This window comes from Cervus elaphus, chromosome 24 (genome assembly GCF_910594005.1).
Source record: "Cervus elaphus chromosome 24, mCerEla1.1, whole genome shotgun sequence".
In the NCBI taxonomy this organism is placed as follows: Eukaryota; Metazoa; Chordata; class Mammalia; order Artiodactyla; family Cervidae; genus Cervus; species Cervus elaphus.
In genome coordinates this window covers 70,342,673-70,370,581 of record NC_057838.1, presented here as the reverse complement: position 1 = coordinate 70,370,581, position 27,909 = coordinate 70,342,673, and the positions used below count along the sequence as shown (strand labels likewise).

The 27,909-nt window shown below is 53.0% G+C and overlaps 1 protein-coding gene, 1 long non-coding RNA gene and 1 other non-coding gene across 3 annotated transcripts in view; all 3 read left to right on the top strand.

Moving 5' to 3' along the window:
• The window catches only part of KBTBD12 (kelch repeat and BTB domain containing 12), a 53,380-nt gene extending 26,673 nt beyond the window's left edge, over positions 1-26,707 (top strand). Inside the window, exons 5-6 of the mRNA XM_043886370.1 lie at positions 14,769-14,966; positions 25,894-26,707. Coding sequence (XP_043742305.1) covers positions 14,769-14,966; positions 25,894-26,075 — 380 coding nt within the window. The 3' untranslated portion in view covers positions 26,076-26,707. The remainder of the gene's footprint in view (positions 1-14,768; positions 14,967-25,893) is intronic.
• On the top strand, positions 2,736-2,808 carry TRNAG-UCC. The gene has a single exon. It is a non-coding gene; the product is annotated as a tRNA-Gly (tRNA).
• LOC122682963 lies at positions 9,406-11,170 on the top strand. The gene is made up of 2 exons (XR_006337575.1): positions 9,406-9,567; positions 9,681-11,170. It is a non-coding gene; the product is annotated as an uncharacterized LOC122682963 (long non-coding RNA).
• Positions 26,708-27,909: the final 1,202 nt, after the last annotated feature.

Sequence of the window (27,909 nt, the reverse complement as noted above, 5' to 3'; positions counted from 1 at the left end):
GCAATCTGGGCTCTCAGATCCACGGCCCTCATCTTCACCTCATTATGTTTGTGTAAGTCTTCTGAGTTAATCCCATCTGTACAAAGACTCCCCAAGTGTCTTCTTTGCTGAAACAAAGTTCCTCCTATCCTGTAAATTATGAACACCCTATGATTTCCCTGGTGGCTCAGACGGTAAAGTGTCTGCCTATAATGCGGGAGACCCGGGTTCGATCCCTGGGTTGGGAAGATCCCCTGGAGAAGAGAATGGCTACCCACTCCAGTATTCTTGCCTGGAGAACCCCATGGACGGAGGAGCCTGGCGGGCTGCAGTCCATGGGGTCACAAAGAGTCAGACACGAGTGAGTGACCCTACTTTATGATTTCCAGCAAGTTGGTTCACTTCTCCGAGTCTGTTTTTCATTCATAAAACGAGGCACTTAAGGGAGATGAACACTACTGTGTGTTCAGGTGCCCAATATACAGCAGAGATGGTGATTATTATCACTTGAAATAAGTGGGGGGTGGGGGGGGAGGGCTCCCTCGGCGGTCCAGTGGTTAAGGCTTCTCACTTCCCATGCAGGGGGCGTGGGTCTGGTCCCTGGTCAGGGAACTAACATCCATGTGCCTCACAGCGCAACCAAAAACAAACAAAACAACACAACAGCAAAATACGTGTGTGTGTCAGTGCATTAGTCGCCCAGTCGTGCCTGACTCTTTGTGGCCCCTTGGACTGTAGCCCACCAGGCTCCTCTGTCCATGGGATTCTCCAGGCAAGAATCCTGGAGCCGGTTGCTATTTCCTTCTCCAGGGGATCTTCCCCACCCAGGGATCGAACCCAGGTCTCCTGCATTGCAGGCGGGTTCTTTACTCTCTGAGCCACCAATTGAAAACTGTGTTTTAAAAAAAGTGGCAGGGGGTGCCCTTACACTGTAGTGTCCTAACATGGCCCCAAATTCTTTCCTACCTTCAGAAGCGTGAGGTATTCCAGCTCCTGCCCCGGCAGGTCTCCATGCTGGGCTCGCGGCCCACGGAGGGGGCATCCTTGTGCTGGGGTCACCTGTTCCCAGGCCTTCGGAGTCAAAGGACCCCCTCTTTCTACTCTCTTCCCGCCCTCCCTTCACGGACACGGACACGCATTCTCCTCCCGTCCTCCCCTCACAGACACGCGCTCTCCCGTCCTCCCGTCACGGACACTCACTCTCTTCACGTCCTCCTGTCACGGACACGCGCTCTCCTCCCGTCCTCCCCTCGCGGACACGCGCTCTCCTCCCGTCCTCCCCTCGCGGACACGCGCTCTCCTGCGTCCTCCCCTCGCGGACACGCACTCTCCCGTCCTCCCGTCATGGACACGCACTCTCTTCACGTCCTCCCCTCACGGACACGCGCTCTCCTGCGTCCTCCCGTCATGGACACGCGCTCTCCTCCCGTCCTCCCCTCGCGGACACGCGCTCTCCTGCGTCCTCCCCTCATGGACACGCGCTCTCCTCCCGTCCTCCCCTCGCGGACACGTGCTCTCCCGTCCTCCCGTCATGGACACGCACTCTCTTCACGTCCTCCCCTCGCGGACACGCACTCTCTTCACGTCCTCCCCTCGCGGACACGCGCTCTCCTGCGTTCTCTCCTCACGGACACGCGCGCTCCTCCCGCCCTCCCATCACGGACACGCGCTCTCCTCCCGCCCTCCCCTCGCGGACACGCGCTCTCCTCCGCCCTCCCCTCGCGGACACGCGCGCTCCTGCCATCCTCCCATCACGGACACGCGCTCTCCTCCCGCCCTCCCATCGCGGACACGCGCTCTCCCGTCCTCCCGTCACGGACATGCGCTCTCCTCCGCCCTCCCCTCACGGACACGCGCTCTCCTCCCGCCCTCCCCTCGCGGACACGCGCTCTCCTCCCGCCCTCCCATCGCGGACACGCGCTCTCCCGTCCTCCCGTCACGGACATGCGCTCTCCTCCGCCCTCCCCTCACGGACACGCGCTCTCCTCCCGCCCTCCCCTCGCGGACACGCGCTCTCCTCCCGCCCTCCCCTCGCGGACACGCGCTCTCCTCCGCCCTCCCCTCGCGGACACGCGCTCTCCTGCCATCCTCCCATCACGGACACGCGCTCTCCTCCCGCCCTCCCCTCGCGGACACGCGCGCTCCTCCCGCCCTCCCCTCACGGACAGGTGCGCTCCTCCCGCCCTCCCCTCGCGGACACGCGCTCTCCTGCGTTCTCCCCTCGCGGACACGCACTCTCTTCACGTCCTCCCCTCGCGGACACGCACTCTCCTCCCGCCCTCCCCTCGCGGACACGCGCGCTCCTCCCGCCCTCCCCTCGCGGACACGCGCGCTCCTGCCATCCTCCCGTCACAGACACGCGCTCTCCTGCGTCCTCCCCTCACGGACTCGCACGCTGGCCTGGTGTCCATTCACACAGCCTGCCGCTGCGTGGGGGGAATACTGGCCGGGACGTATTCCTCCTGTAGGAGCTAAAGCTGCACACGTCAGATTGCTGGGTGCTTTCTCTGGCTAAAACTGCCGCTGGAGGTTTGATTTGCGTCGTAAAGATTTAAGTTAAGTTCTGCACTAAATGTTTACTGTGAAAATGCCTGTAGTGGAAAACCACATCATCACAGACACCATGAATAATTTGAATTTAGATAAAAATGACTCCAGAAGTTATGATGGACTAGCAAAGACTGCATTAGTAAGCTATTGGGTGGTTGTTCCTGGGAAACTGTACATTTCCTTCTTAACATACAAATACAGGCACTTCCCTGGTGGTCCAGTGGCTAAGACTCTGCACCTCCAATGCAGGGGGTCTGGGTTCAATCCCTGGTCAGGGAACTAGATCCCGCATGCTGCAACTAAGACCTGGCATAGCCAAGTAAATAAATGTTCAAAATAAAATAAAAATTCAGGACAGCATCTGTCTCAGTTGTTGCTAAAGTGATTCCAAGGTTCATGCAGTTACATGTGTATTTTACCATCTTCCCTACACAGTAACTGGCTCTTCTGATGGGTGACTTTCTGGAACACTTAAAATAATTTAAATAGTCTCCATGGAGCCTTGTGAGTAAAGTCTGTGCGTGCTCAGTGGTGTCTGACTCTGCAACCCCAGGGACTCTAGCCCATCAGGCTCCTCTGTCCCTGGGATTCTCCAGGCAAGAGTATTGAAGTGGGTTGCCTTTTCCTCCTCCAGGGGATCTTCCTGACCCAGGGATCAAATCTGAATCTCCTACATTGCAGGCAGATTCTTTACCACTGAGCCAATGATGCCCTTATTAAAAACTCCCGGTATTTAAAACGAGCTGATTTCCACACTGACTTTTTCCTGAGAGCTCCTTCAGGCAGCCCGTTCTCAGGAAGAGCAGGGCAGAGGGGCTGTGTCTTAACAGAACCCTTTGAAATCCTCTGAGAGGAGACCCTTGGAAGGGTGCTGCTTGAGGCCATGCATTTTAAGATGCTTTATTATTTTTTTTTTAAGAAAACTCTTTTGTCATTTGTACTGTGAGAGCTCATTATAAGACACAATTAAGCTACTTTAATCCAAAATATGGCTTAATCCTCTAAAAAAAAAAAAGTTGTGAGTGTGCACTGTCATTTCAGAAGCAAGCATACTGTATTCAAAAGTGAAATTGTAATCCTCTAAAAAAGTTATCAGTCCAATAATTTTAGGTTAAGATATCCTATTGCTAGGAGAAAATGTTCTTAATTCCTTGCTTTCAAGGCTTTCAATCCTACTTTTATGAAGAATAAAGTAGGAAAGAAATTACATGAAGACTCCTTTGTAAGGTTTTTTTTTTTTTTAATGTGGACCACTTTTAAAGTCTTTGCTGAATGTGACACAATACTGCCACTGTTTTATGTTCTGATTTTTTGGCTGCGAGGCATGTCGGATCTTAGCCCCCCATTGCTGTTCAGTCACTATGTCCGACCCTGTGACCCCATGGACTGCAGCACGCCAGGCTTCCCTGTCCTTCACCATCTCCCGGAGCTGGCTCAAACTCGTGTCCTTTGAGTTGATGATGCCATCCAACCATCTCATCCTCTGTTGTCCCCTTCTTCTCCTGCCCTCAATCTTTCCCAGCATCAGGATCTTTTCCAATGAGTCGGCTCTTCCCATCAGGTGGCCAAAGTATTGAAGCTTCAGCTTCAGTCTTTCCAGTGAATATTCAGGATTGATTTCCTTTAGGATTGACTGGTTGGATCTCCTTGCACTCCAAGGGACTCTCAAGCGTCTTCTCCAACACCACAGTTCAAAAGCATCAATTCTTCGGCACTCAGCCTTCTTTATGGTCCAACTCTCACATCCATACATGACTACTGGAAAAACCACAGCTTTGACTAGATGAACCTTTGTCAGCAGAATAACGTCTCTGCTTTTTAATATGCTGTCTAGGTTGGTCGTGGCTTTTCTTCTGAGGAGCAAGTGTCTTTTAATTTCATGGCTGCAGTCACCATCTGCAGTGATTTTTGAGGCCAAGAAAATAAAATCTGTCACTGTTTCCACTTTTTACCCGTATACTTCCATGAAGTGGTGGGACCGGATGCCATGGTCTTAGTTCCCCGACCAGGGATCAAACTTGCACCCCCTGCATTGGAAGGTGAAGTCTTAACTCCTGGACTGCCAGAAAAATCCTCTGTACCCTCTTATTAGTAAAGTTTTGAGAAAAATAAAACCTCCTGGGCTCCACCTCATTAAACCCAACTCATGATGCTTTGTTATAAACTACTGATGGAATGCGGTACCAGAGGTTTTCTTTCTCTGAAAAAAGTTTTTGTGAAATTCAGATTTCGTAGTATCAGTTACACCTTTGAATGCAGTATTCTTTCTTCTGAGACCACAGTGCACACTCATAAATATACTTGGGGTTTTCCTCAAGTGTTTTTAAAAAGCCAAATTGGATTCCAAAGTTCCTTTAACTTGATGGGTCAGGCGAAGTCAAATATAGAAAGTGAGCCACGAGATCTATTTGTGGAAAATGCTGAGACCTGTCCCGGGCCGGCCCCGGCGGCCACTCAGCCGTGTCCCTGCCTGCCCCACCGCGGGCCCTGGGGGTCACCCCTGAACAAGCCTCCCTTCTGCGGCTGGGTTTCCTCTCTTCCCTCTGCTTTTGAGCCTCTGCGTCTAGACCAGCGCACCCTCAGGGTCTGCCGCCCCTCGAGGGGGTTTGTGTGAATCGGGGGCGCTGCTCTCAGTGGGACTCTGGCCAGGCTCCCCGGACACCCAGGGGCAGAGACCTGCCCTGCTCATCTGTCCGTGTCCGTTCTGACAGCCGGCCTGGCTGTTCACGTGACCGGCGCTTGCAAACATCAGTTGATGGAACTGACCTTTCTCTCCTACTCCTCCATCAGGGCAAAAAGCCTCAAACAGCATCAGAGTTCCAGGCGTTGTAGGGAATTTTGCAAAGCACAGATTTTTCACTTCCCTGTCCAGGGAGCCAGCTAATACCAAGTCTCCCCACGTGGCCATGGGGTCGTTTGCACGGGGTGATGGCACCCTTTGAGGGGGGTAGTTACACAGAAGGTTCCAGTTGCTGCAGTAAATGTGTGTCAGTGAGCAGTCCAAGGTGAAATACATTATGAGAGGGCCAAGGTTCATCATCGTGCTGATTTTGCCTTTTTATGTCTTTTGATAAAATTTGAAGCAGTATTTTTTTTTTTGTTTTCCAAAGTAAGCTTAAAAAAATTTTTTTAATTAATTAATTTATTTATTTATTTTTGCTGCAGCAATCGGCATGTGAAATCTTAGCTTCTGCACCAGGGTTTGAACCTGTACCCCCTGCATTGGAAGCACAGAGTCTTAACCACTAGACCACCAGGGAAGTCCCCTTAAAGCAGTTTTTTAAAAAGATAAGCATGTCTCACGTCACCCAGGCTATTCATTAAAATGGCAGAATCCTGGCCCCGACCTGTGGCGAATTCTGGGCTATCAGGTCTGAAGTGGGGCCTGGGGTCTGCTCTGTGGGAAACGTCAGGCGACTCTGGTACGAATGCTTGCAGGACTGCATGTGGCAAAGCTCAGATGCTGGGTGAGGAAGGGAAGAGGGGACGCCGTGTTCACGGAGGGTGTTTTTTTAATATGCTCACAGCATTGACTAAGCCTCTGGTGCATGAGCCGCCCCGGCTGGTTTTTAGGAGAGACCAGAGGTGAAGGGGACAGGGGTCCCCCCGGACAGCACGTGTCCCAGGAACACAGGCCGGGCACTGCTCAGAGCTCCCTGTGTCTGCAGGCCCTCAGGGCGGGCTGGGAGTGCTCTGATCTCGTCCCGAGAGTCTTCTGGGCCTAGAGATAGCCTCTTAGGCTTCTTAAGCTCATGCTGGACAAGGAAAGAAGGTGCTTTTTCAACGGCCACAGAAGTTCAGTGGGGTGTCCCAATGCCCGCTTTATTCTGAGAGCAGACTTGAGTTTGGAGACACAGCAGCTGAAGTGGCCTTGAACCAGAGAGAATGGCTCGCTGTGTTTTTGCGGTCAGTACCCATGAGAGGTCTTTCCAGGGAACCCTGTGAAGGGTTTTCCCCTTGATTACCTGGCCCCCTCACTGGGGAACCCAGGATCAAGGGCTCCCAGAGGCCAGAGTCTGCCTGGGGTTCTCACTGGCGAGCTGCAGCCCCGGGGCCGCAGAGTCCACATGACTGAGCCTCCCAGCTTAGCGCTCATCACTCCCATCACTGACATCCTAAGACCACAGAGTCGGCGGGCCCACATCTCAGCGTGGTGACTGGTGGGGACTTGTGCTCTGTCGGATCGATATGTAATGGTAATGCTGTATTATAATGGTTTCATATTTGCCTTCCATTTCCCAAGACTGAGCTTTATGTACAAAAAAAACATAAAACACACACACACACAAAGAGCTTAAACTTGTTCTCTAGCACCTAGTAGAGACATGAAGTAAATACCCAAAATATACATACGGATTGCTTAAAAATAACTGGAGGGCCTTCCCTGGTGGCCCAGAGGTGAAGAGTCTGCCTGCCCGTGCAGGAGACAGCTCTGATCCCCGGCCTGGGAAGACCCCACAGGCCTGGGAGCAACTACACTTGGGAGCCAGAACTGCTGAAGCTCACACACCCCAGAGCCTGCGCTTCGCAACAGGAGAAGACACCGCAGTGAGAAATCACAACTAGAGAAAAACCTGCCCTGCAACTAAGACCAGCACAGCCAAAAGTAAATACATAAAATTATATATATATAAAACACTAGCTAGAAGTTCACAGCGATTTTGATGCTGAAAGCAGAGAATGTCAGAAGCTGCTACGCTGTGAAAGCCCCGGGTGGACAGGGATGAGACCGTTACCGAGAACAGATGAGAAATGTCTGGCGGACGCTGTCCGGGTCTCTGACTATGTTTGCAGAGGAGCTAAGGATGCAGCCAAAACCTTGAGCAAGTGCACTTTCTACGCTTTGCTTTCATGAAAAGAGGTAAATTGCTCAAAGTCACACCCAAAGCAAGAATTCGTTCAGCAAAGCAGATCTAGATGTGTTTTCACGTGGCCTGGTGTCCAGACCGTCTGTGTCTGTAGCGTGTTGTGGAAACAGTGTATAGTTACTTCTCAGTCCTTAAGAAGACCTTGACTCTGGTCTCATCAGTTCACTAAGCAGGGATAATGTAATATATGTTTTAAAAGTTACTTCTCAGTCCTTAAGAAGACCTTGACTCTGGTCTCATCAGTTCACTAAGCAGGGATAATGTAATATATGTTTTAAAAGAGCTGAAATGGAAAAATTTTAATGCTTTAAAGAAGAAGATATCTATTTTAAAATCCTGTCATTTTTGAGTACAATGTATTATCTTCGACTAGTTTATCCTGATTCATGTATGTGATCATTTTTTAGATACTCCCTTCCTTTCCCCTTTCTTGGGTAGATATAGAAATGAGCACAAATTATCACTTTCTACAAATCATTTTATTTACACACAAGGTCAATATGCCAGATTTGTTAAGACTTTTCTTTTTTTTTTTTTTTCTGTTCTGTGAGCTTGTGGGATCGTAGTTCGCTGACCAGGGATCAAACCTGGGCCCCAGCTATGAGAGCGCTAGAGTCCTAACCACTGGGCCCCCAGGGAATCCCCGAGATCTTTTCTCTACAGTAATTATTCACCACACACTATCAAAAGCCCCCTTTAGAAGAACCTCAGGGAGCAGAATGGTGCATACTCTGCCTTCACACATTACATCTTGTGTCTACGTTTGCAAGCTGTGGAGTACATCTGATTAATGCATCTTTGCTTGGTCGCCAGACAGAATTATTAGTATAAACTCAGCCTGTGTCCTGTTAGGTTATGTCCAGCCTAAGTTACGGGGGGTCAGTGACTTTTCAGGCAGGCAGACCGGGGGGCAAAGATGAGCCCAACAGCAGACAGCAACAAGGCCCACACCTGCGCTGGGAGTCCTATATCCTTAAGCAGATCGCGTCTACAGTCTGACAGGGGGTGAGTGTTCAGCTGTTTGCACTTAGGGCTTGGCCAGTTCTAGAAGCTAGTCATCACCTTGTGTTTTGACAGAAGAGTGGAAGAAGAAAACGGTACCCGCGACGTGGGTGAGGGGCGGGACCACACACACACTCAGCAAAGCTTCGTTTCTCGACCGTCTGCCCCAGCGAGGAGCGTGGGGTGCACGGATGTGAACGAGGCATCCTTCTGCCGTCCAGTGGCCTGCAGCCTAGGAAGACACACAGGAGCAGCGTCCTTATAGGAACCTTGATCTCCGTTCAGAGAGCAGCAGGCGCCCGAAGGAGGGGATGGCCGCTTGCAGAGACACAATGCCTTTCTTTGGGGTGATGGCTGAGCTGAGCCTTGAAGTAGGGATTTGTCCTCCTGGGGAGGAGAGACCCGTCCAGGCGGAGACCAGCCTCCACAGCGGCATAGGGGGGAACCACCTCAGTGTTCGGGGCCCAGGCTGAGCCAGCCTGGAGCACAGGGTGCCGGAAACAGGGCGGCCAGGAAGACAGGCAGGGAGGGGAGGACTGGGCAGAGGTGTGGCTGAAAGCCAGGCACGCCTTCGGGAGATGGACAGACCCGAGACGTCTGGGGGCTCCTGTCTGAGGGTGGCCAGGTGGCGGGAGGGCTGTTCCAAGGTTCTGATCTCTGCAGGAGCTCCTTCACCCCCCTGCGGGCTCGGCACTGGACCTGCTAGGACCTGCAGGACGAGCTGGGGAGGACAGCCAGGGAAGAAAGGAGGCAGAGATGGGTCAGAGTCTGGAGGAACAGAGAGGTGAGGTGCGCTGAAGTCCACGGAGGCCCAGGACTGGGCCGGAGGGAAGCCCAGCAGTTGTCTGGAATCAGCCACAGACAAGACTACAGCTTCTTTGATGCCCGGGACTTGGAGCCAGAACTTCTGTCAACCGCCTGTATTCCCACTCGGCAGTTGTCAGACATTTCACGCCCTTGAGTTTCCCTCCAAAATCAAGCAGAGTCAAGTGCTAACCAAGGGAACTTGGTTTTTTCAGCTCTTTTGATTTTTCCCGGTCATCTGTTTTGAAAAGCACGCAGAATGGAGGCCCGTGGTTGTTATCTTTGCAAGAAAAGCTGGTGACGGACGGGCAGGGGTCAGCGGGTGAGCAGGACGCCGCACAGACGGAGTGACACTGCCCGGGTGGTGAGCGGGACGCTCCTGGGCGCGGCCGGGGAGTTTGTGAAGGCAGCTGACCCTGCCTCTCACCCTGTGCTGAAGGGCTTTTTTTTTTTTTTTTTTCTGAAAATGCCCATTAGAGCCCTGCATTAACTAACAGGGGATGAGAAGTGAGGTCGTGTCTGCGAGGGGCTCAGGCTTCACATCTGGAACTCCTAAATGAGAGCAGAACAAAAGCAGAGCTCTTCCCTGGCGGCTCAGTGGCAAAGAATCCGTCTGCCAGTGTTGGGCGGGGGGGGGGGTGCGGACACAGGATTGATTCCTGACCCGGGAAGATGCCATGAGCCACGGGGCAACTAAGCCCGCAGGCCACAGCTACTGAAGCCCGAACGCCCTAGAGCTGTGCCCTGAGCCAAGAGACGCCACCGCGATGAGAAGCCCGTGGACACCACTGGAGAAAAGCCCTGCACGGCAGCAAAGACCCAGCACAGCCATAAATAAATAAATACGATTAAAAAGGGAGAGCAGACGGCCTGGGTAGAGTGACACCGCCCCGGGCACTGTAGTCTCAGGAAGGGACCGCGCCCCATGCTGAGTCAGAGCAGCCCCTCCGCCCCGACCCGGGGTGGCCTCACTCCTGGATGCCCCCACCCCCCCAACAGGATCCTCCGGCCTGTCTCCCGTGGGGCCACGTGACAGCTCCCACCCCCGAAACACTTGGCCTGGTGCACCGTGCCAGGGAGCCTGCCTCCCTGCCCGGAGGTTCAGCTTATCGCTCAGCCCTTCAGCCTCCCATCGCCTCCATCCAACCTCGGAGGAAGCAAGATTCGCCCCTTCAGTCAGTAAGCCCTTAATCACAGACACGCAGATAGTTAAGTTGAGAGCAAGCAAACCGAAGACTTCAGTAGCTCCTGTGAACGCTGGCTTACTAACACAGCGTCTGGGACACGGAGGAGGAGGGATGACCATCCCCCTGACCGGCTACGTGCTGGCCGCTTGCTCACACGGGTGCGTGGGAAGAAATCAAACTCCTATCCTGCTGGTGATACTTGGGTTTGCAACACATGTCTGCTCCTCCTCACCACTCTCCTCCTTCACCTATAAGTTAATCTTTGCAACGCTTTACGAAACTGAAATTATCATCCAAAACTTACAGATGAGAAAATTGAGACTTAGAGAAATTACATTGCCCAAAGCTGTCCTGGTGGCTTAGGCAGTAAACAATCTGTCTGCCATGGGGGAGACCTGGGTTCCGTCCCTGGGTGGGGAAGATCCCCTGGAGGAGGGTATGACAACCCACTCCAGGATTCTTGCCTGGAGAATCCCATGGACAGAGGAGCCTGGCGGGCTACGGTCCACGGGGGTCGCAAAGAGTAAGACACGACTGAGCAACCAAGGCTTTCACTTTCATTTTCTGTTTTCAAAAGCCCAGATTTTTTCCAAGGTCCATGGGAGCCGGCAGCAGTGAATGTATTTGTTAAAGCTTGCCAAGGGACTTCCTTGGAGGCCTGGAGGCTAAGATTCCTAGCTCCCAATGCAGGAGACATGGGTTCAATGCTTGATCCGGGAACATGATCTCACATGCTACACCTGAGACCTAAAACAACCAAATAAATAAATACTTTTTTTAAAAAGAAAAAGAAAGAGCTTGTTCAGCCACGGAAGCAACTCTGGGAGCTTGTCAGAAGAGCTCCAGAATCACCCCTCCTCTGGGGCCGAGCCCCGAGTGGGGCAGGATAAGCCTCCTGACGGCAGCCTGCAGGGCAGGGACACAGGAGCCACCCCCGCGCCGCGGTCCAGGCCGCTCGGACAGCAGGTCCTAGTGGAAGTCAGGGGAGGACCACGCCCTGCCGTCCCCAGCCCCCGGCCCAGGCTCTGTGTGGGGGGACATTGCAGCTCCGAACAGGGAAAGACCAACAGGCCAAACACACGAGGGGCAGGTCTTCATCTTGGTAGAAATAAAGGAGGGGAGAGAGGCACCCTCTTCTGTAACCGGCCCCCTCCCAGCCCACCCCAGCCCAGAAGAACTAAGGTTGGTACACTGCGCCGGAGGTCCGCTGATGTAGGACTCGCAAAGAGAGCTTCTGTGCGCCTGTTTCTGACCTCAGGAAGTCAGGCTCTGGTGGCACAGAAGTGAGAGATCCGGGGCGGCTCACTGACATTCTAAAGACGCTCTGATCCCATTGCAGGGTCAAAAGGCTTCTCTCCTAGTGCCGGCGCCGACTTATTAATAAAGACCACACTTTCGTGGGATGGTTTATCTAACCAGCCTCCACTTTCAGGTTAAGCTCGTTAAGTCGCTGGCACTAGAGGGCCACCGAGAGCATGCTTGGTGGTGGAATTACATCCAGGGGAGACGGGGAGTGCGTTCCGGGGCCGACGGTCAGAAACAAAGGCAGAGCGCGCGTTGCCCGAGTGGAGCCTGTCAACTCTCTGCCAGCCGAGCAGAAGGCACAGCTACGTAAAAGGGCTGAGCGGCACCATTAAAGGCACTTAGCGACAGGGGGAGGAAAGTGACAGCACTCTAATTATCCCAGCGACCTCCAGCATAAGCCCCGTGCTTCTTGCACGTGATGCTGGGGGAGCTCCCCTGATGGGCTTTATGTGAATTTCTGATCACATCCAGGGCGCGGGCTGCTGGCTGTGCCAGGCTGATGGCCAGCGGCTTGCATGCCCTCCGCGCGCCTCCACTGACCGGTCATCCCCAGTGCTTGTATTAACAACAGAAGCCAGCCCGCTCACCGCTCTCCCCATCTCAGGGAGCAGGGAGCTCATCTTACCTGATGGGTGGCTCCAGGGTCAGCGGCTATGGACAAAGCCTCTTCCTTAAGGCCGTCCTGCCCCTCAGACAGAGACTCCCCGATCTGTTGGACGAAGCAGCCTCTGGCCACCCCAGCGCCAGGGGGGAAGTGGGTCTGCGAGCGTCAGACAGCACAGTTGACTGAGGCCAGCGTGGCCCCTCCTTGGAAGTGCAGCCACTCAGACTTGGCACGGTAATGGGCTAAATTATTTATCCAGGCGGAGAAGAGAGAAAGCGCTAAGAGCTTCCTGTGTTTACAGCCTTCATCCCTGGATGTGTCCTGAGAAAGGAAACGGGCTGGGCTCCATCAGCAAAAGGGGGGAAGAAAAGGCTTCCTCCCGCACTCTCCTCCATCGCCTCTATTCTGGGTGGGCTCAACCCGGGTGAGAACCGCCATTCCCTCAATCCTCTCCCGTTCACTCAGGGCCGAGCATCACGCATGTAACACAAGGACAGCTGTGAGAGCTGGCCCATAAGCAAGGCTGAGCGCCCGAGAACTGATGCTTTCACACTGTGGTGTTGGGGAAGACTCCTGAGAGTCCCTTGGACTGCAAGAAGATCCAACCAGTCCATCCTAAAGGAGAACAATCCTGGGTGTTCATTGGACGGACTGATGTTGAAGCTGAAACTCCAATACTTTGGCCACCTGATGCGAAGAGTTGACTCATTGGAAAAGACCCTGATGCTGGGAGGGATTGGGGTCAGGAGGAGAAGGGGCCGACAGAGGATGAGATGGCTGGATGGCATCATTGACTCAATGGACATGAGTTTGAGTAAACTCCGGGAGTTGGTGACGGACAGGGAGGCCTGGCGTGCTGCGGTTCATGGGGTCACAAAGAGTCGGACACGACTGAGCAACTGAACAGCAACAGAGCAAGGAAGACTGAGAACCGCCTGGCGGCGGATGGAAGGGTCACCGGCAGCACACAGATGGGCGCGGGGTTAAACGACAGAAGGAACGCCACGAGGCGTCCTGGTATTAGTCCCTAAGAGACACGACACGCTGGGCAAAGCCTGTGAGAGCCGAGGGGTCTCGACGCCGGCCTCGCTGTTGCTGTGAACACCAGAGCCGAGCCCCACCCACACCCCCTGCCGTGACCCTTCCCCGACCCTCCGGGGTAGCCGGGGCTGGCACCGTCCCGACTCTGACGGGCCATGCAGAGCACGTTGTCCGATCGGGTCTGCGTGCAGTGAGGTCACCGATGAGACGACTGCCTTCCCCTCCGGGGGCTTCACCTGCTTCCCCGGAGCCGCGCTTCAGACAAGGAGAGACAGCCCCGACGTTTACAGCCTTTCATGGTGGGGCAAGCTCCTGTTTCTTATTACGGTGGACTGGAAGTCCTTATGCCATCACCACCCCGGTGGAGGGCGGGACTTAGAGCCATAATTGAGTACACGGTGTTTCTGTTAACCTGCTGCAGTCTCTGGACTTCCGAGCGTAAGCGTGTCTCCTCGAAGGTGCCTGTCACGATGTCTACTCTCTGTTTCTCTGTCCTTGTGGCTTTCCGCCCCGTTAACTTCCTAACGGCAGGAAACGCGCCTCACTCTTTTCTCCGCTCATCATGAGCATGCTGCCCGCTGTGTAACAGGCCGTCAGAGAGCGCCTGCTGAATGAACGGCGTCGCTGAAAACGGAAGACTCACAGGCATTTGGGTTTGGGGCCTCCCTTTGAACCCTAAAGCTACAATTTACCAAAGGCTGGCCCGCCCTCAGGGGGGAAGATTCCTGCCCCTGGAGAAGAGAGGGAGCGGGGACCGGTGGTTGGGACTCTGCCCTCGCATTGCACCGGGGACAGGTTTGACGCTTCATCAGGCAGGTAAGATCCCGCAAGCTAGTAGTCAGTGCCGCCAGACATAAATAAAAGCAGGAGGCGAGGGGGAGATGGGCTGGCGACAATGGGAGGGGAAAGGACATTTGCTCGAGAGCCGGGTCCCTGGAATCCTAACGACCACAGGACGGCGGGCGGACGGCGGAACTGGGTCACGCTCACACTCAGACCGCAAAGTCCTCCTCTCAAGGGAGGCCCCTGAGCCAGCCAGTGTGCTTGCATTACCATAGGTAAAGTAGGTAGCCAACGGGAGTTTGCTCTGTGGCTTGGGAAACTCAGGGGCTCTGTAACGGCCTGGAGGGGTGAGATGGCAAAGGAGACGGGGGCGGGGGGGGGAGGTTCAAAAGGGAGGGGACGTGCGTATACGGGTGGCTGATTCAGCTTGAGCTTTGACAGAAAACAGCAAAATTATGCAAAGCAATTATCCTTCAATTAAAAAAACTAATAATTAATTTAAAAAAAGAAAGGAAGCACCCCAGGAGAAGCACCAGGTGCCCGAGAACGCCCAGGCCGTGAGCCTGGGGTGCGGGCCGGGCGGGCCAGGGCATGCCCGCGGGGACGCCCCACCCCAGTCACTCTGTCGTGTGTCCCCCTCCGCAGGTGGGATCGGCTGCGTTGGCCGGGACAAGGGCCAGGTCCGGAAGTGCCTGGACGCGGTGGAGATCTACAACCCAGACGGGGACTTCTGGAGAGAGGGGCCCCCCATGCCCACGCCCCTGCTCTCTCTGCGCTCCAACTCCACCAGCGCGGGCACCGTGGATGGGAAGCTCTACGTCTGCGGGGGCTTCCACGGAGCAGGTACCCACTGGGCTGGAAATGCCGCGACACCGCCCTTAACCGACCCAACCGACAATCCCTTGGGGGGGGTGGGCTGAAAGGCTGCTGCAGAGCGGTGAAAGACGCTGGAATTTTTGGCCTCCGGAGGAGGGAAATTCAATCCAGGGCCAGTGACACAGCTTGATCGCTCAGAGCTTTTGTGTGACAGTTTTATTAAAGTATAAAAGAGATAGAGAAAGCTTCTGACGCAGACATCAGACGGGGGCAGAAAGAGTGCCCCCCTGCTAGTCTTTGGCCAGATAGATGTTATATAGCTACCAGCAGGCTGCTAATTAGAGAAAGGTGATGTCTCAAAACTCAGAGAGAGGCACCAGGCCCCTCCCCCACAACATGCATTTTGAGATAAGCTTGGTACCAGGTGAGTCAGCCCAGGCCATCAAATGATTGACATGAAATCTTGAAGAAAAGCAGATTCCCAAGCAAACGTACAGTTTCATTAACATAGATTAGGAGAACAACGTATGAATGAAACATACTGGTTTGTCAAGTCGGTTCTGAGTCTTAGGCGGAACTGACTTGAAGACAGTCTAGGGTAAACGCATAGCACGTTAACATAGCTTAAGACAAACACGTCCATAAGAAAACCACATCAGCTAGCTCAAGGTTTGAGCAAAGTTAAGTTCAGGTGGAGCCAGGTGTCGTCATGGCAACACAGAATGTTAAGAGAAACCTCTTGTTAAATTTGTATAGAGAAGGGGAAAAAATCTTAACCCTTATAGTTTGTTTCCTCCTGCCGCTTAAGAGAGAGAGAAAAAATGTCTGACACTTGCAGCCTATTCCCCCGTTTGGAGACCCCTGGCCTTCCTGCCTCTTACCCTCTCAGGAGACTGACTCAAAGTCGGTGACCTCGAGCGACCTGCCAACCTCTGACCTTGGGTCTTCACACCCTCGGGGTGGGGGCTGCTCCCTCCTCGGTGGGTGGCAGGGATGTGTCTGGCACACGGCGGACACGTGATGAGTAGGAGTTGAACACGAGGAGAGGAGGAATGGGGGGGGGAGGCTGATGCCCGACCATAGAACTTACACACGTGAGGAGCACACGGAACAGGAGTAACTGGAGTGCTGGGCTCCAGCCGCGCCTTTATCGGTCTTTATAAAAATCCTGTCCTCCGAAAACTCCTATTCCTGCACTGCTGCCACTCGAGACGGATTGCTTGAAAGCAGTTCTAAGAGAATACGTGATCCACGCATTCATCACCAAACTCAGGTTCCATAAATCTAACTGCTTCCGTTGTTGCCATCTGCAGTATGGATTTATAATTTTTAATGCAACAGGGAGAATCTTAAATATGCATAAATCTAATAAGCAGCTGTCTCCAAAGTTTGATTAGTTGCCCTGGTAACTAAGGTGGAAAGCACTTACACTAAAAATGACCAGATGTTTCATTCTAACCTCCCTAATGGACGCTCGAGGCCAGGACCGGTCCAGGAAAAACACGCCTCAGGAGCACTTACAACTTTGGATGCACGCCAGATAAAAATGGCACAGCCCCTGAAGAAAGCCAAGCCTGGGATACGCCTGCCTTCGTGTTGAAAGCACATAAATATGTTTAAGTTAAAGAATCAAGTTTTCATTAGGAACTAGGAGGCTTTGGAGCTGTGTGAACCCGATACAATGAGTGGGCCTTATTAGGCTCCTGATTCAGACAAATCTTCTGCAGAAAGATATTTTTTCAGATACTCTGGGGAATTTGAACGTGGACTGGAGTGTTAGATGGGCTGGGGTATTAATAGCATCTAATGCAAGATGGTGTTGAGGAGTTGGTAGTTCTGTTCGGTCGTGATAATGTGTGTTGTAGGGGCTTTCCTGGTGGTTCAGACGGTAAAGAGTCTGCCCACAGTGCGGGAGACCCAAGTTCGGTCCCCAGGAGGAGGGCGTGGCAACCCACTCCAGTACTCTTGCCTGGGAGATTCCACGAACAGAGAAGCCTGGTGGGATATAGTCCAGGGGTTGGCAAAGAGCTGGACACAACCGAGGGACTAACACTTTCACTTTTTTCACTGTCATTTTACATAAGAGAGGAAGAAAAAGGAAAAACGTTATGAATGATTAGAGACTGTGTAGAAGTTTTTAGAGATGAAAGTGATATGCTGTCTGAAATTTGTGTTACTCTACCCTAGCAAATACTTTTTTTAATTGAATGGGGGCTGGGTGCTGGGGGCGGCAGGAATAGATTTCACAGCCTTGGTGAAGTGCTGGTCGTGATTACAGCTGGGTAACAGCTCCAGGGGCTTTACTTACTGCTTTTTTGTTTTCATTTTGGCCACGTGGATTGTGGGATCTTAGTTCCCCCACCAGGAGTCAAACCTGGGCCCCTGGTGGTGAGAGCACTGAACTCTAACCACTGGACTGCCAAAAGCCCTTATTTACTAGTTTTTGTATGCTTGAAAGTCCCCGTAATAAGAAGCCTCAATTTTCCTCTATTTGTTCTTCATAGAATTTTCCAAAATGTATTTGTAATGGCTCTAGTAGCTTTTATTAGTACACTCTGGTCACCTGATGCGAAGAGCTGACTCCTTGGAAAAGACTCTGATGCTGGGAAAGATTGAGGGCAGGAGAAGGGGACGACAGAGGATGAGATGGGTGGATGGCATCACTGGCTCAATGGACATGAGTTTGAGCAAGCTCTGGGAGATGGTGATGGACAGGGAAGCCTGGCGTGCTGCAGTCCATGGAGTCGCAGAGTCAGACAAGACTTATCGGCTGAACAACAAAATCTCTTTTATATTAAACATCAGACACTCACATAAAGGTGGCATGTGTCACAGCAGCAAGAACCCTGGCCGGGCAAGGAGCTCTTGTCGGGATCCTCACTGGGGCCACGAGTGTAAGGAGGCCTGGCAGGGGCAGAGAGAGCCAGGCGCCCCATCCCCGCCCCCCAACCCCCGCCTCCAGGGCTCCCTCCAGCAGTGAGCTCAGCACTAACCGGGCAACAGGAAGAGGAAGAGGAAACCACAGAAGCCCTGCTGGTCACGGCCCTGCCCTCTTTCCTCTGGCTGCAGGCTTTCTCTGCACCCGAAAAGATGGGCAGACAAGGCGCAGGGCAGCCTGGGGACCTCCGGAGCAGTGGCTGGTAACCAGTGTCTAAGGATCCAGAAGATACACTGCTTCATCTCATTCCTTGTCTTATCTTCCTTTGTATCATATTGAGTTAGAGAACTGATATCCTGTTTTTCAAGACTGTCTGAGCCAACTTCTTCTCCTGGAACAGTAATGGACTAATAATGCTTCCAGCCAGAGGGAAATGGATTTACCATACAAGCTCTCAAAGTCCATTTTAATTATTTGCTTCGAAGACAGTAGACTGTCCGAGACTGGCTGAGTGAGTTGTCACAGGGGTTTATGGAAAACAGAACAAGTGCATTAATACAGTAGCATGCTCATGATGAACTGGGGATCTCAGGATCGGACCTGAAAAGAAGCACTGAATTTTCTCTTCTTATGCAACACAAGCCTACGCATCCCACTTATTTACTCAGAAAACCACAGTCAAGAAATTTCTCTGGCTTTTCCGGTGGCTCAGTGGTACAGAACCCGCCTGCCTTGCCGGAGACACAGACAGAGAAGAGTGGCAGGCTGCAGTCTATGGGCTCGCAGGGGTCAGACATGACTGAGCAGCTGGGCTCAGCTCGATGGATACCAAAGCACATAATAAATACAGCGATACAGTTTTGGATAAAATGGTAGGTGGAACACCTCTGTTTTCTCCCAGACTCCCTGAAAAGGACAGTACGAGGAATGGACACAGTCAGACAAAGAGGAGGGGACAGCGGACAGCGGCGACACAGTGCGGGAAGCACAGAGGATGGGTGAGTGGCCACCCCAACGAGAGCTCGGAGCTCACTTGGCAGCAGAAGGAAGCGCAGACCACAGACCCCGGGAGGGACCAGCGGCCACAGGAGGGAAATGGGGTGATGCTGAACACACGGGGACAGAGGCAGGAAGGGGACCCCAACTCCTGCCCTCCCACACCGAGACACAGCCCCTCCTGCACCCCAGCAAAGACAGAAGCCGAGGACGGGGCAGGGGGGTGGGGGAGGTGATCGGTGATAAAAACAGGGAGCTTAAGAGAACAGCTACATCCCGAACCTCGAGAGCATCAGCTTTCTTCCTTCTCTGGCTCCCAGACGTGGGCCATACCCTCTAGGCAGGAGACTGGATGATTCTCCCCTGGGGATCGGCCAGCACCCCCCACCCCAGAAAGGAAAAGCAAACTCACCCCCTAAAGAACCTCACAGAAAAGGCTTCCGTGGTGTCCCTCTGTTAGAGATGAGCAAACAGCTGGGAATGATCAGACCTCTGCGGAAAGTGTGTGCATAACAGGGAGAAATCAAAACACAGAGACGAAGAAACAGGCTGGAGGAGACAGGCTATGCCAGGAGGGGACGCATCCTTGGAGAGAAGGGAGAGAACGTGCGTTGGTGCCAAAGGGTTCCGGGAGGTTGAGAACACAATAGGAAAGAAATCCAGAGCAGAAAACCTGGGGTGCAAGGTGGAAGGGACACCTAGCAACGAGGGACAGAGAGAGTACGTCTGCGACGCTCAGCATGTGAATAACAGGCGTTTCAGTTAAAAAAAAAAAAAAATGAAGAGAAACAGCGATTGGACGAAACACCCCTGCCGTGAATGAGGAGAGTTTCCTTGAACTGAAGTCCCTGCTGAAAGGAATCGGCCATCCCAGCAGAGCGGGAGAAAACGGACGTGAAGTGAAGCACCTCCCCGCGACGACTCGGGACGCCGGGGACGCAGGAGGGTCCTGAGAGTCCCGGAGAGAAAGGGCTTGCCTCGGAGAAAGGGTTGGGAATCAGAGGAGCCGCGCTTAGGAAACAGGACGCTGGGAGCCAGAAGAAAGGGGGGCCAGTGCCTTCAAACGCCTATCGGACAGTCGCCTCCCTGCGCCGCCATCCCTGCCGAACCGCCAGATGGGGGGCGCGTTTTCAGATGTGAGACACGCTGTGTCTCCCAAAACCTGTCTCCCCCGTTCCCTTTCGTTGGGTTTTCCTTCACCAAAAACAGCGTCCAAGCCAAGTAAGAGTAGGAAGTGGGGGTCCGGTGGCTAAGACTCCGAGCTACCAGTGCAGGGGGCCCAGGTCCGATCCCTTGTCCGGGAACTAGACCCTGCAAGCTGCAGTGGAGACTGAGGATCCTACGGGCCACACACAGCTAAGACCCAGCGCAGCCAAACCAATACATAGAAATAAATATTTTTTAAAGAAGCGTAGCTGGGGGCCAGGAGACTGTTAAACACTGCAGGGGCGGCCAGTCGCGCGTACTGGCCGTTATGAGAGCTCCCGGGCGCTGAGCTTGGGGCTCCCCTCCTCCAGAGCCGCCCGGGCTCAGGTGCCACGGGCGCGCTCCGTGCTGCCGTGGGGCTGGGGGCTCCAGTTACTGGCAGCTTTAAAATGCGGGCGCACGGGGTCCTTCCTCCAGACCCAGGAGTTTCGGGCCATCTGCTGGTATCCGTGGAGCTGCAGCAAGCTCACCGGCAGAGTCTCAGACTCTTCACAGTTCTTGCCCGGAGTCCTGGGACTCACCAGGGTAAAAGACAGACTCACAACCCCTGTCGTCCACCTCCAGCACAGACTGAGGAAGCCAAGGTTACATTTCAGAAGGATCAGCGCTCATGACACCAACGCTTCACAAACTCACAGGATACAGGAGAGGAGGGAACGTTTCCAGCTCTTCTGATGAGGCCAGTATCTCCCTGATACCAAAACTGGACAGACATTGCAAGAAAACTGCAGGCCAGTATCCCTGAATGAATACGGATGCCAAAATTCTCAGTAAAAGACCGGCAAGCTGAGTGCAGCAGTGTGGAGAAAGTTATTTATGCACCACAACCAAGCAGGGTTCATCCCAGGCCCGAAAAGTTGGTTCACAAGATTAATCAATGTGACATACTATCAGTATATCTGCAGAATAAAGGACAAAATCAGGTTGATCATCTCAACAGATGCAGAAAAAATAATTTGACAAAATCCAACACCTTCCGCGGTATAAACACCCAAAACAGGGGGACAGAAGTGGACTTGCATAACCCAATAAAGGGCGTCTATGAAAACCCACGGGTAGCATCAGACTTACTGCTAGACTAACAGCTCTCCCCCAAGATCAGTAACAAGACAAGATGCCCCCCGCCTGCCCCCGTCACTTCTAGTCAACATTGTACTAATCAGGGCAGTCAGGAAAGAAAAATAATAATAAAAGGCATCCAGGTTGGCGAGGAATAGGTAACTGCCTAGGACATGACATTTTATTTGGAAAACCTGAAGGGACCCACCAGAAAAGCTCCGAGAGGGACTTCGCCGGCGCTCCCTCGCTTGGGACTCACCTCGTGGAGCAGGAGACGCAGGTCCAGCCCCTGGTCGTTGGGGAACTAAGATCCCACACGCAACGGGGCAACTTGAGCCCGCACGCCACCACTACGCAGAAGCCAGCCTGCCGCAGAGAGGGTCCGGCGCTGCAGCTGAGAACAGATGCGGGAAAACAGGTAAATGTTCACAGAAGAAAAACACCACCAGAGCTAACACAAGCTCATCAAGGCTGCAGGGCACCAGACGGACGCACAGAAGTCAGCTGTGTCTCCGCTCGCTCACAGCGACTTCTCCAAAACTAACGTGGAGAGAGCAGCCCCAGGACGGCCCTGGGGCCGGCGGCTCAGGCCCTGAGCTCCCAGTGCAGGGGGCCTGGGCTCGGGTCCCGGTCAGGGAGCTCAGTCCCACACGCTGCAACCAGAGGTCCCGAGTGCTGCAACTAAGCACGGCCAAATAATTACTAAATAAATGGATTTTCAAAAAGAAAAAATTCCATTTATAGTAGTATCAGAAATACTAAGGGCCTTCTCTAGTGGCTCAGACGGTAGCGAATCTGCCTGCAGTACAGGAGACTAGGGTTTGATCCCTGGGTTGGGACGATACCCCGGAGAGGTGAATGGCCACCCACTCCAGTATTCTTGCCTGGAAAGTCCCATGGACAGATGAGCCTGGCGGGCTTCGGTCCCGGGGGTTGCAGAGTCACACACACGCACACAATGTGACCCCAAAAACCGCAGGACTGGTACAGTGAAAACTGCACATCATTAAAGACATTGAAAACCCAAATAAACAGTAAGACATGGCACAGAAAAATTAACAAACCAATCCTAAAGTTTATATGGAGATGCAAGAGACCCAGAACACTCAAAACAATCTTGTAAAAGAACAAAGTTAGAAGATTCATACTTCCTAATTTCAAAACCTCCTTCACAGATATAATAATCAATGACTGTCTAGTAGGGATGCCATGATAGACATGGAGATCAATGGAATATATTTGAGAGTCCAGAAATGATACCTTATTTAATGGTCAGTTGATTTTCAATAAGAGTGCTAGAAAATTCAATGGGGAAAGGACCCCCTTTTCAGCAAATGGTGCAGGAATAATTGGATATCCACGTGCAATACTTGGATATGCATTCACGTGCAAATGAGTGAAGTTTGGACCTCACACAGGCACAAAAATGAACTCAAAAATGGATCAAAAACGTAATCCCAAGAGGTAAAACTATACACTTTCAGAAGAAAACATAGGTGTAAATCTTTGTGATCCTGAATTAGGTGATGGTTTCTTATATAAACTTAAAGCCCAACTAAGAAAAACACAGATACGTTGTACATCAAATTTTAACTTCCGTGCTCCAAAGGGCAATGTCAAGAGAGTGAAAGTACAGCCCACAGGACGGGAGAAAACATCACACATCTAATAAGAAACTCGAATTCTGTGTCTATTAAAAGAAGTCTTACAACTTAATAATACAAAGAAAACTATTGGTAACACTCTTTAAAAAACTGCCGAAGGACCTGAATAGACACACATCCAATGAATATAAAGATATGGCCAAGGGGTCACACGACCAGCCGCTGGGGAAATGCAAATCAAAACCAGAGTGAGACAGTCCTTTACGCCCACGAGGGTGACTGTGAGGAAAGGAACAGACAATAGCAAGTGCTGACAGGACTGGAGAAGCTGGGCCCTCATCCACGGCTGGTGGGAATGTAGAGCGGAGCGGCTGCCGCGGAATCTGAAACCTGAGGTTTCTGGAGTCACATCGTGTGTGTGCGTTACTCATTGTAACACCAGGGACAGCAGCAGTTCCCCTCCTCCGAAGCACATACCCCAGAGAAATGAAAATATCTGTCCACACAGAAGCAGTACAGGACTGTTCAGAGCAGCAGTATTTCTAACAGGAAAAAGGAGGAACAATCCAAGTATCTGTCAACTAATGAACGGGTAAATAAAACACGGTCCACCCGTGCAATGGAGTGGTACGTGTCGATAAAGGGATGAGGGCTGACACAGGTCACAGCATAAACGAACCTTGAAAACGTTGTGCTCGGGGAAAGATGGCAGTCACAGAAGGCCCCAAATGAGTCCATTCATACAAAATGTCCAGAAGAGGCAAGTGTGTGGAGATGGGGTGTCAGGGGCGGGGCAAGTGTGAGCAGGAACTTAGCGCTGATGGGGACAGGGTTGCTTTCTGGGGATGACAAGAGTGTTCTCAAGCCAGGTGGTGGTGGTGGTTGAGACAGTTCTGTGAATATACGAAAAACCACTGAATTGTTCACTTAAAAAAAGACAACAGCAATGTGAGAGTTGGACTATAGAGAAGGCTGAGGGCCAAAGAATCGATGCTTTTGAACTGTGGTGTCGGAGAAGACTCCTGAGAGTCCCCTGGACTGCAAGGAGATCCAGCCAGTCCATCCTAAAGGAGATCAGTCCTGGTGTTCATTGGAAGGACTGATGCTGAAGCTGAAACTCCAATCCTTTGGCCACCTCATGCGAAGAGCTGACTCATTGGAAAAGACCCTGATGCTGGGAAAGATTGAGGGCAGGAGGAGAAGGGGACGACAGAGGATGGGATGGTTGGATGTCATCACTGACTCAATGGACATAAGTCTGAGCAAGCTCTGGGAGTTGGTGATGGACAGGGAGGCCTGGCGTGCTGCGGTTCATGGGGTCGCAAAGAGTCGGACATGACTGAGCAAGTGAACTGAACTGAACTGAATGTTTAAGAGCTAGAGAAAAATAAGAGATAACATATGAGGAAAAATTATTAGAATGACTGTAGGTTTCTCCAACCAAAGAGACCGGAAGCCAATGGAGTGGAATCTAAGCACAGAAGACGCACACGAATGCACACAACCAGCCATCTGAACTACAAATCCAGCACATACACCCTCCAGAATCGAGGGCAAAATGACCACCACACTGTCTCAGGCGGAGGAAAGCTAAGAGAATGCACTGCCAGCAGACCTGCTTTAAAGAGAGAGAGAGGAGGAAACCTCTCTAGACGAAGGGCAACGGTATCGCTGAGACGATGTCCTAGAGGAGAAGGAGAAACAGGAAAACGGTGAAGACCCGGCTAAAGGTGATGGACGAGGTTTCCCGCTCTCGTTCTCGCGCCCGTGGACGGCAGCCGACAGGAAGGAAAACGAGCGTTGTCTGATCGTGTCCTCAGAGCGGTCAGTGTCACACCGAGAGGCCGTCTCCTGAGGCGACAGTTAAGTGGAAAGGGGTCGGTAGGCTGAGGGTCTAGATGCAGAGAGGGGAGCTCCCGCCTCCACCTACGGGATGAGGCATAAATGCAAACAGTCTGTTCAAAGGTGCTGCAATCCTTAGAACAACTACTGAAAAATAGCTGTACAGAGAAGTATGCTTAATTAAAAAAATTAGAAAAAAAAGCATGCTTAAAAGCTCAAGATAAATTAAACTGGGATATTTAAAATATTCAAGCAGTCCAGGGACTTCCCTGGTGGTCCAGTGGCTGAGAATCTGCTTTCCAGCGCAGGGGACTCGGGTTGGATCCCTAATGGGGGAACCAAGATCCCATATGCCTCAGAGCAGCTAAGCCCATGAGCTGCAACTACTGAGCCCGCTGGTCTAGAGTCTGTGGTCCAAAAGAGGGTGACTAGACAAGCCCCCATACCGCAATAGAAAACCCAGGGAAGCAAAAAAGAGAGAGGGAGAGAGAAAGAAAAATCCAAGTAATCCAAAAACAGGAAGGGGATGCAGAAGTCCACGCTCAGCGGCTCGGGAAGGTCCCCGGAGGAGGAGACAGCGGCCAGGGCTCTTGCCTGGAGAATCCGTGGACATAGGAGCCTGGCGGGCTACAGACGCTGGGGTCACAAAGGGCCTGCCGTGACTGCACACAAGGGTGAACCTGGGGGGCGTTGTGCTAAGCGGGACAGTCCAGACTGAAAAGCCATCCCCGTGTGGTCTCACTGAGACACGGACTCCAAAATAACCAAACTCACAGAGGCAGACAGTAGAGATGGGAGTGCTGGGGACTCGGCGGGCGGTGGGGAGGGGCAGGAGATGGGGAGATGCTGGTCGGAAGGTCCAGACCTCCAGCTCCAAGGTGAGGGCGTTCTGGGATCTAAGGCCTGGCTGGGGACTGCAGCTGACGGTACTGGGAGCCCCTGGCGGTCCAGTGGTCAGGACTGGGCGCTTTCCTAGCTGCGGCCCAGGTTCAATCTCTGGTCAGGGAACTAAGATCCTACAAGCCGTTTGGCCAGGAAAAGAAGAAAGAAAACAACACTGTACTGTGTACCTGAGATTTGCTAAGTGTTCTCAACACACACAGAGGTGTGGGGTGAGGGGTGAATAGCTTGACTGTGGGGCCATTCCACAGTGTCTGTACAACTCAGTCGTGCATGTCTGAATAACGCCTGAATGTGAGGTCTCACACGGCCTTGCTTAGTTCCTTAAATGTCAGGAGCGCTGCGTCTTCCGCAGTGCAATGTTCCTGCTTGGTAGCTGACTTTTGGTGCACGCTGCCTTCCAGAGGAAGCTGTGTAACATCGGCAACGACCTCTGCGTTCAGTGCCGTCCTTCTCTGTTCCTTTTCAGATCGCCACGAGGTTATCTGCAAGGAGATCCTGGAGCTGGACCCCTGGGAGAACCAGTGGAACGTTGTAGCTGTAGACGTCCTCATGCACGACAGCTATGACGTCTGCCTGGTGGCCAGGATGAACCCCCGTGACCTCATCCCCCCGCCATCGGATCTGGTGGAGGAGGGCGGGGGGTGCTGAGGCCAGCGTCGCCGGGGGGCCTCCCGTGGTGTCTGCGGAGGAGGCACTGAGCGTGGGGGGTCCACATGTGCATCTGTCACCGGGGCCCCGTGCCTGTGCATGCGTAGTGGCCCCCAAGCAGTGCTGGGCACTGCAGGGGATGTAGGGTATGCAGACAGAGGGGACACCGCCTTTGCAATGTCTTCCCCGAGGTCAGAGAATAAGGACGGAGCTGCCCGCTTCAGTCACAGTTGAGCAGCATCGGGAAACAGCCTTCTCCCAAAATATAATTTAGGAATGTTGTTTGAACAGCCCTTGGACACCCTTCTATTTCACTCGTCATCTCTGCTTCTGGAAGCGCACTGCATCCCAGGAGTGCATTCTGCTCACTGTCCTTCACCAATTTCCCAAGGGCTTCACGTGCACAAGACTCTTACTTAAGCAGGAATAGTCAGTGGATCCCCACTAACTTCCCCAGGGGAGACCAGCGTAGACAGAGACAGCTTTGGAGCAGGGCTGCGTGACTGGTTGGTGTTCAGTCACTCAGTCGTGTCCGACTCTTTTCGACCCCATGGACTGTGGCACGCCAGGCCTCCCTGTCCATCACCAACTCCCAGAGCTTGCTCAGACTTATGTCCATCGAGTCAGTGATGCCATCCAACCATCTCATCCTCTGTCATCCCCTTCTCCTCCTGCCTTCAATCTTTCCCAGCATCAGGGTCTTTTCCAAGGAGTCAGCTCTTCGCATCAGGTGGCCAAAGTATTGGAGCTTTAGCTTCAGTATCAGTCCTTCCAATGAATATTCAGGGTTGATTTCCTTTGTATTGACTGGTTGGATCTCCTTGCAGTCTGAGGGACTCTCAAGAGTCTTCTCCAACATCACAGTTCAAAAGCATCAGTTCTTTGGTGCTCAGCCTTCTTTATGGTCCAACTCTCACATCCATACATGACTTCTGGGAAAACCATAGCTCTGACTAGATGGACCTAGTCAGGAGACAGGCCCAGGGGCCAGGACATGGGGGTGGCCAAGGACAGGAGGTGGTCCCGTCCCCAGAGCAGCCGAAGCCCCAGAGGAGATGGCCCGATCACAGAAGACCCCAGCGAGCAGAGGGAGAGCAGTTGGTAAAGTGATGTCTCTGCTTTTTAATACACTGTCTAGATTTATCACAACCTTTCTTCCCAGGATCAAGTGTCTTTTAATGTCATGGCCGCGGTCACGGTCTGCAGTGATTTTGGAGCCCAGGACTGGGCGGCCTGTGCCCCATGTCCCCACATTCCAGCTGCTGACCCGGGCAGGAGGGGCCAGTCCGTGGAAGCTGGAGCTAGCTGGAGACTTGCTTCTGTCACCATGAAAGGCCGTCAGACCCAGGGTGGGTTGTCCTCTGTGGGCCAGACTCTCAGAGGGCAAGGTCATACCCGTCTCCTTGCAGGTGTACCCCAGGCAGCCACGGCGGCTCCCAGCACCCATGTGGTCTTCGGGTGTCCAGCCTGGCGATGCCCCTGCTCCACCCACGTGACCAGGGTGGAAGCTGCCAGGTTCCCCTGGATTGGGGGGGTTGGGGTGCCCTGTGGACAGGTCACACACTTTTCTAGAGGTGCCGGGTTTGGCATCCAGGTCCCAGCTCTGCCTCTCAACATGCTGTGTGGTCCTGGCAGCATTACCTTTCCGAAGCCTTGTTCTCCTCCTGGCAGGAAGGGAAGGAAATGAGGGAGAAAGCGCTGAGCACAGCGCCTGCGAGCTGCATCATAGGCTACACTCTGTGGCTGCTGCTACTTTCATTATCATCGTCGTCAGCATCCCCCAAAGCAGGGTGCCCAGAACACCCTCCTTGGAGGGGAACTTGGGGCTCCAGGG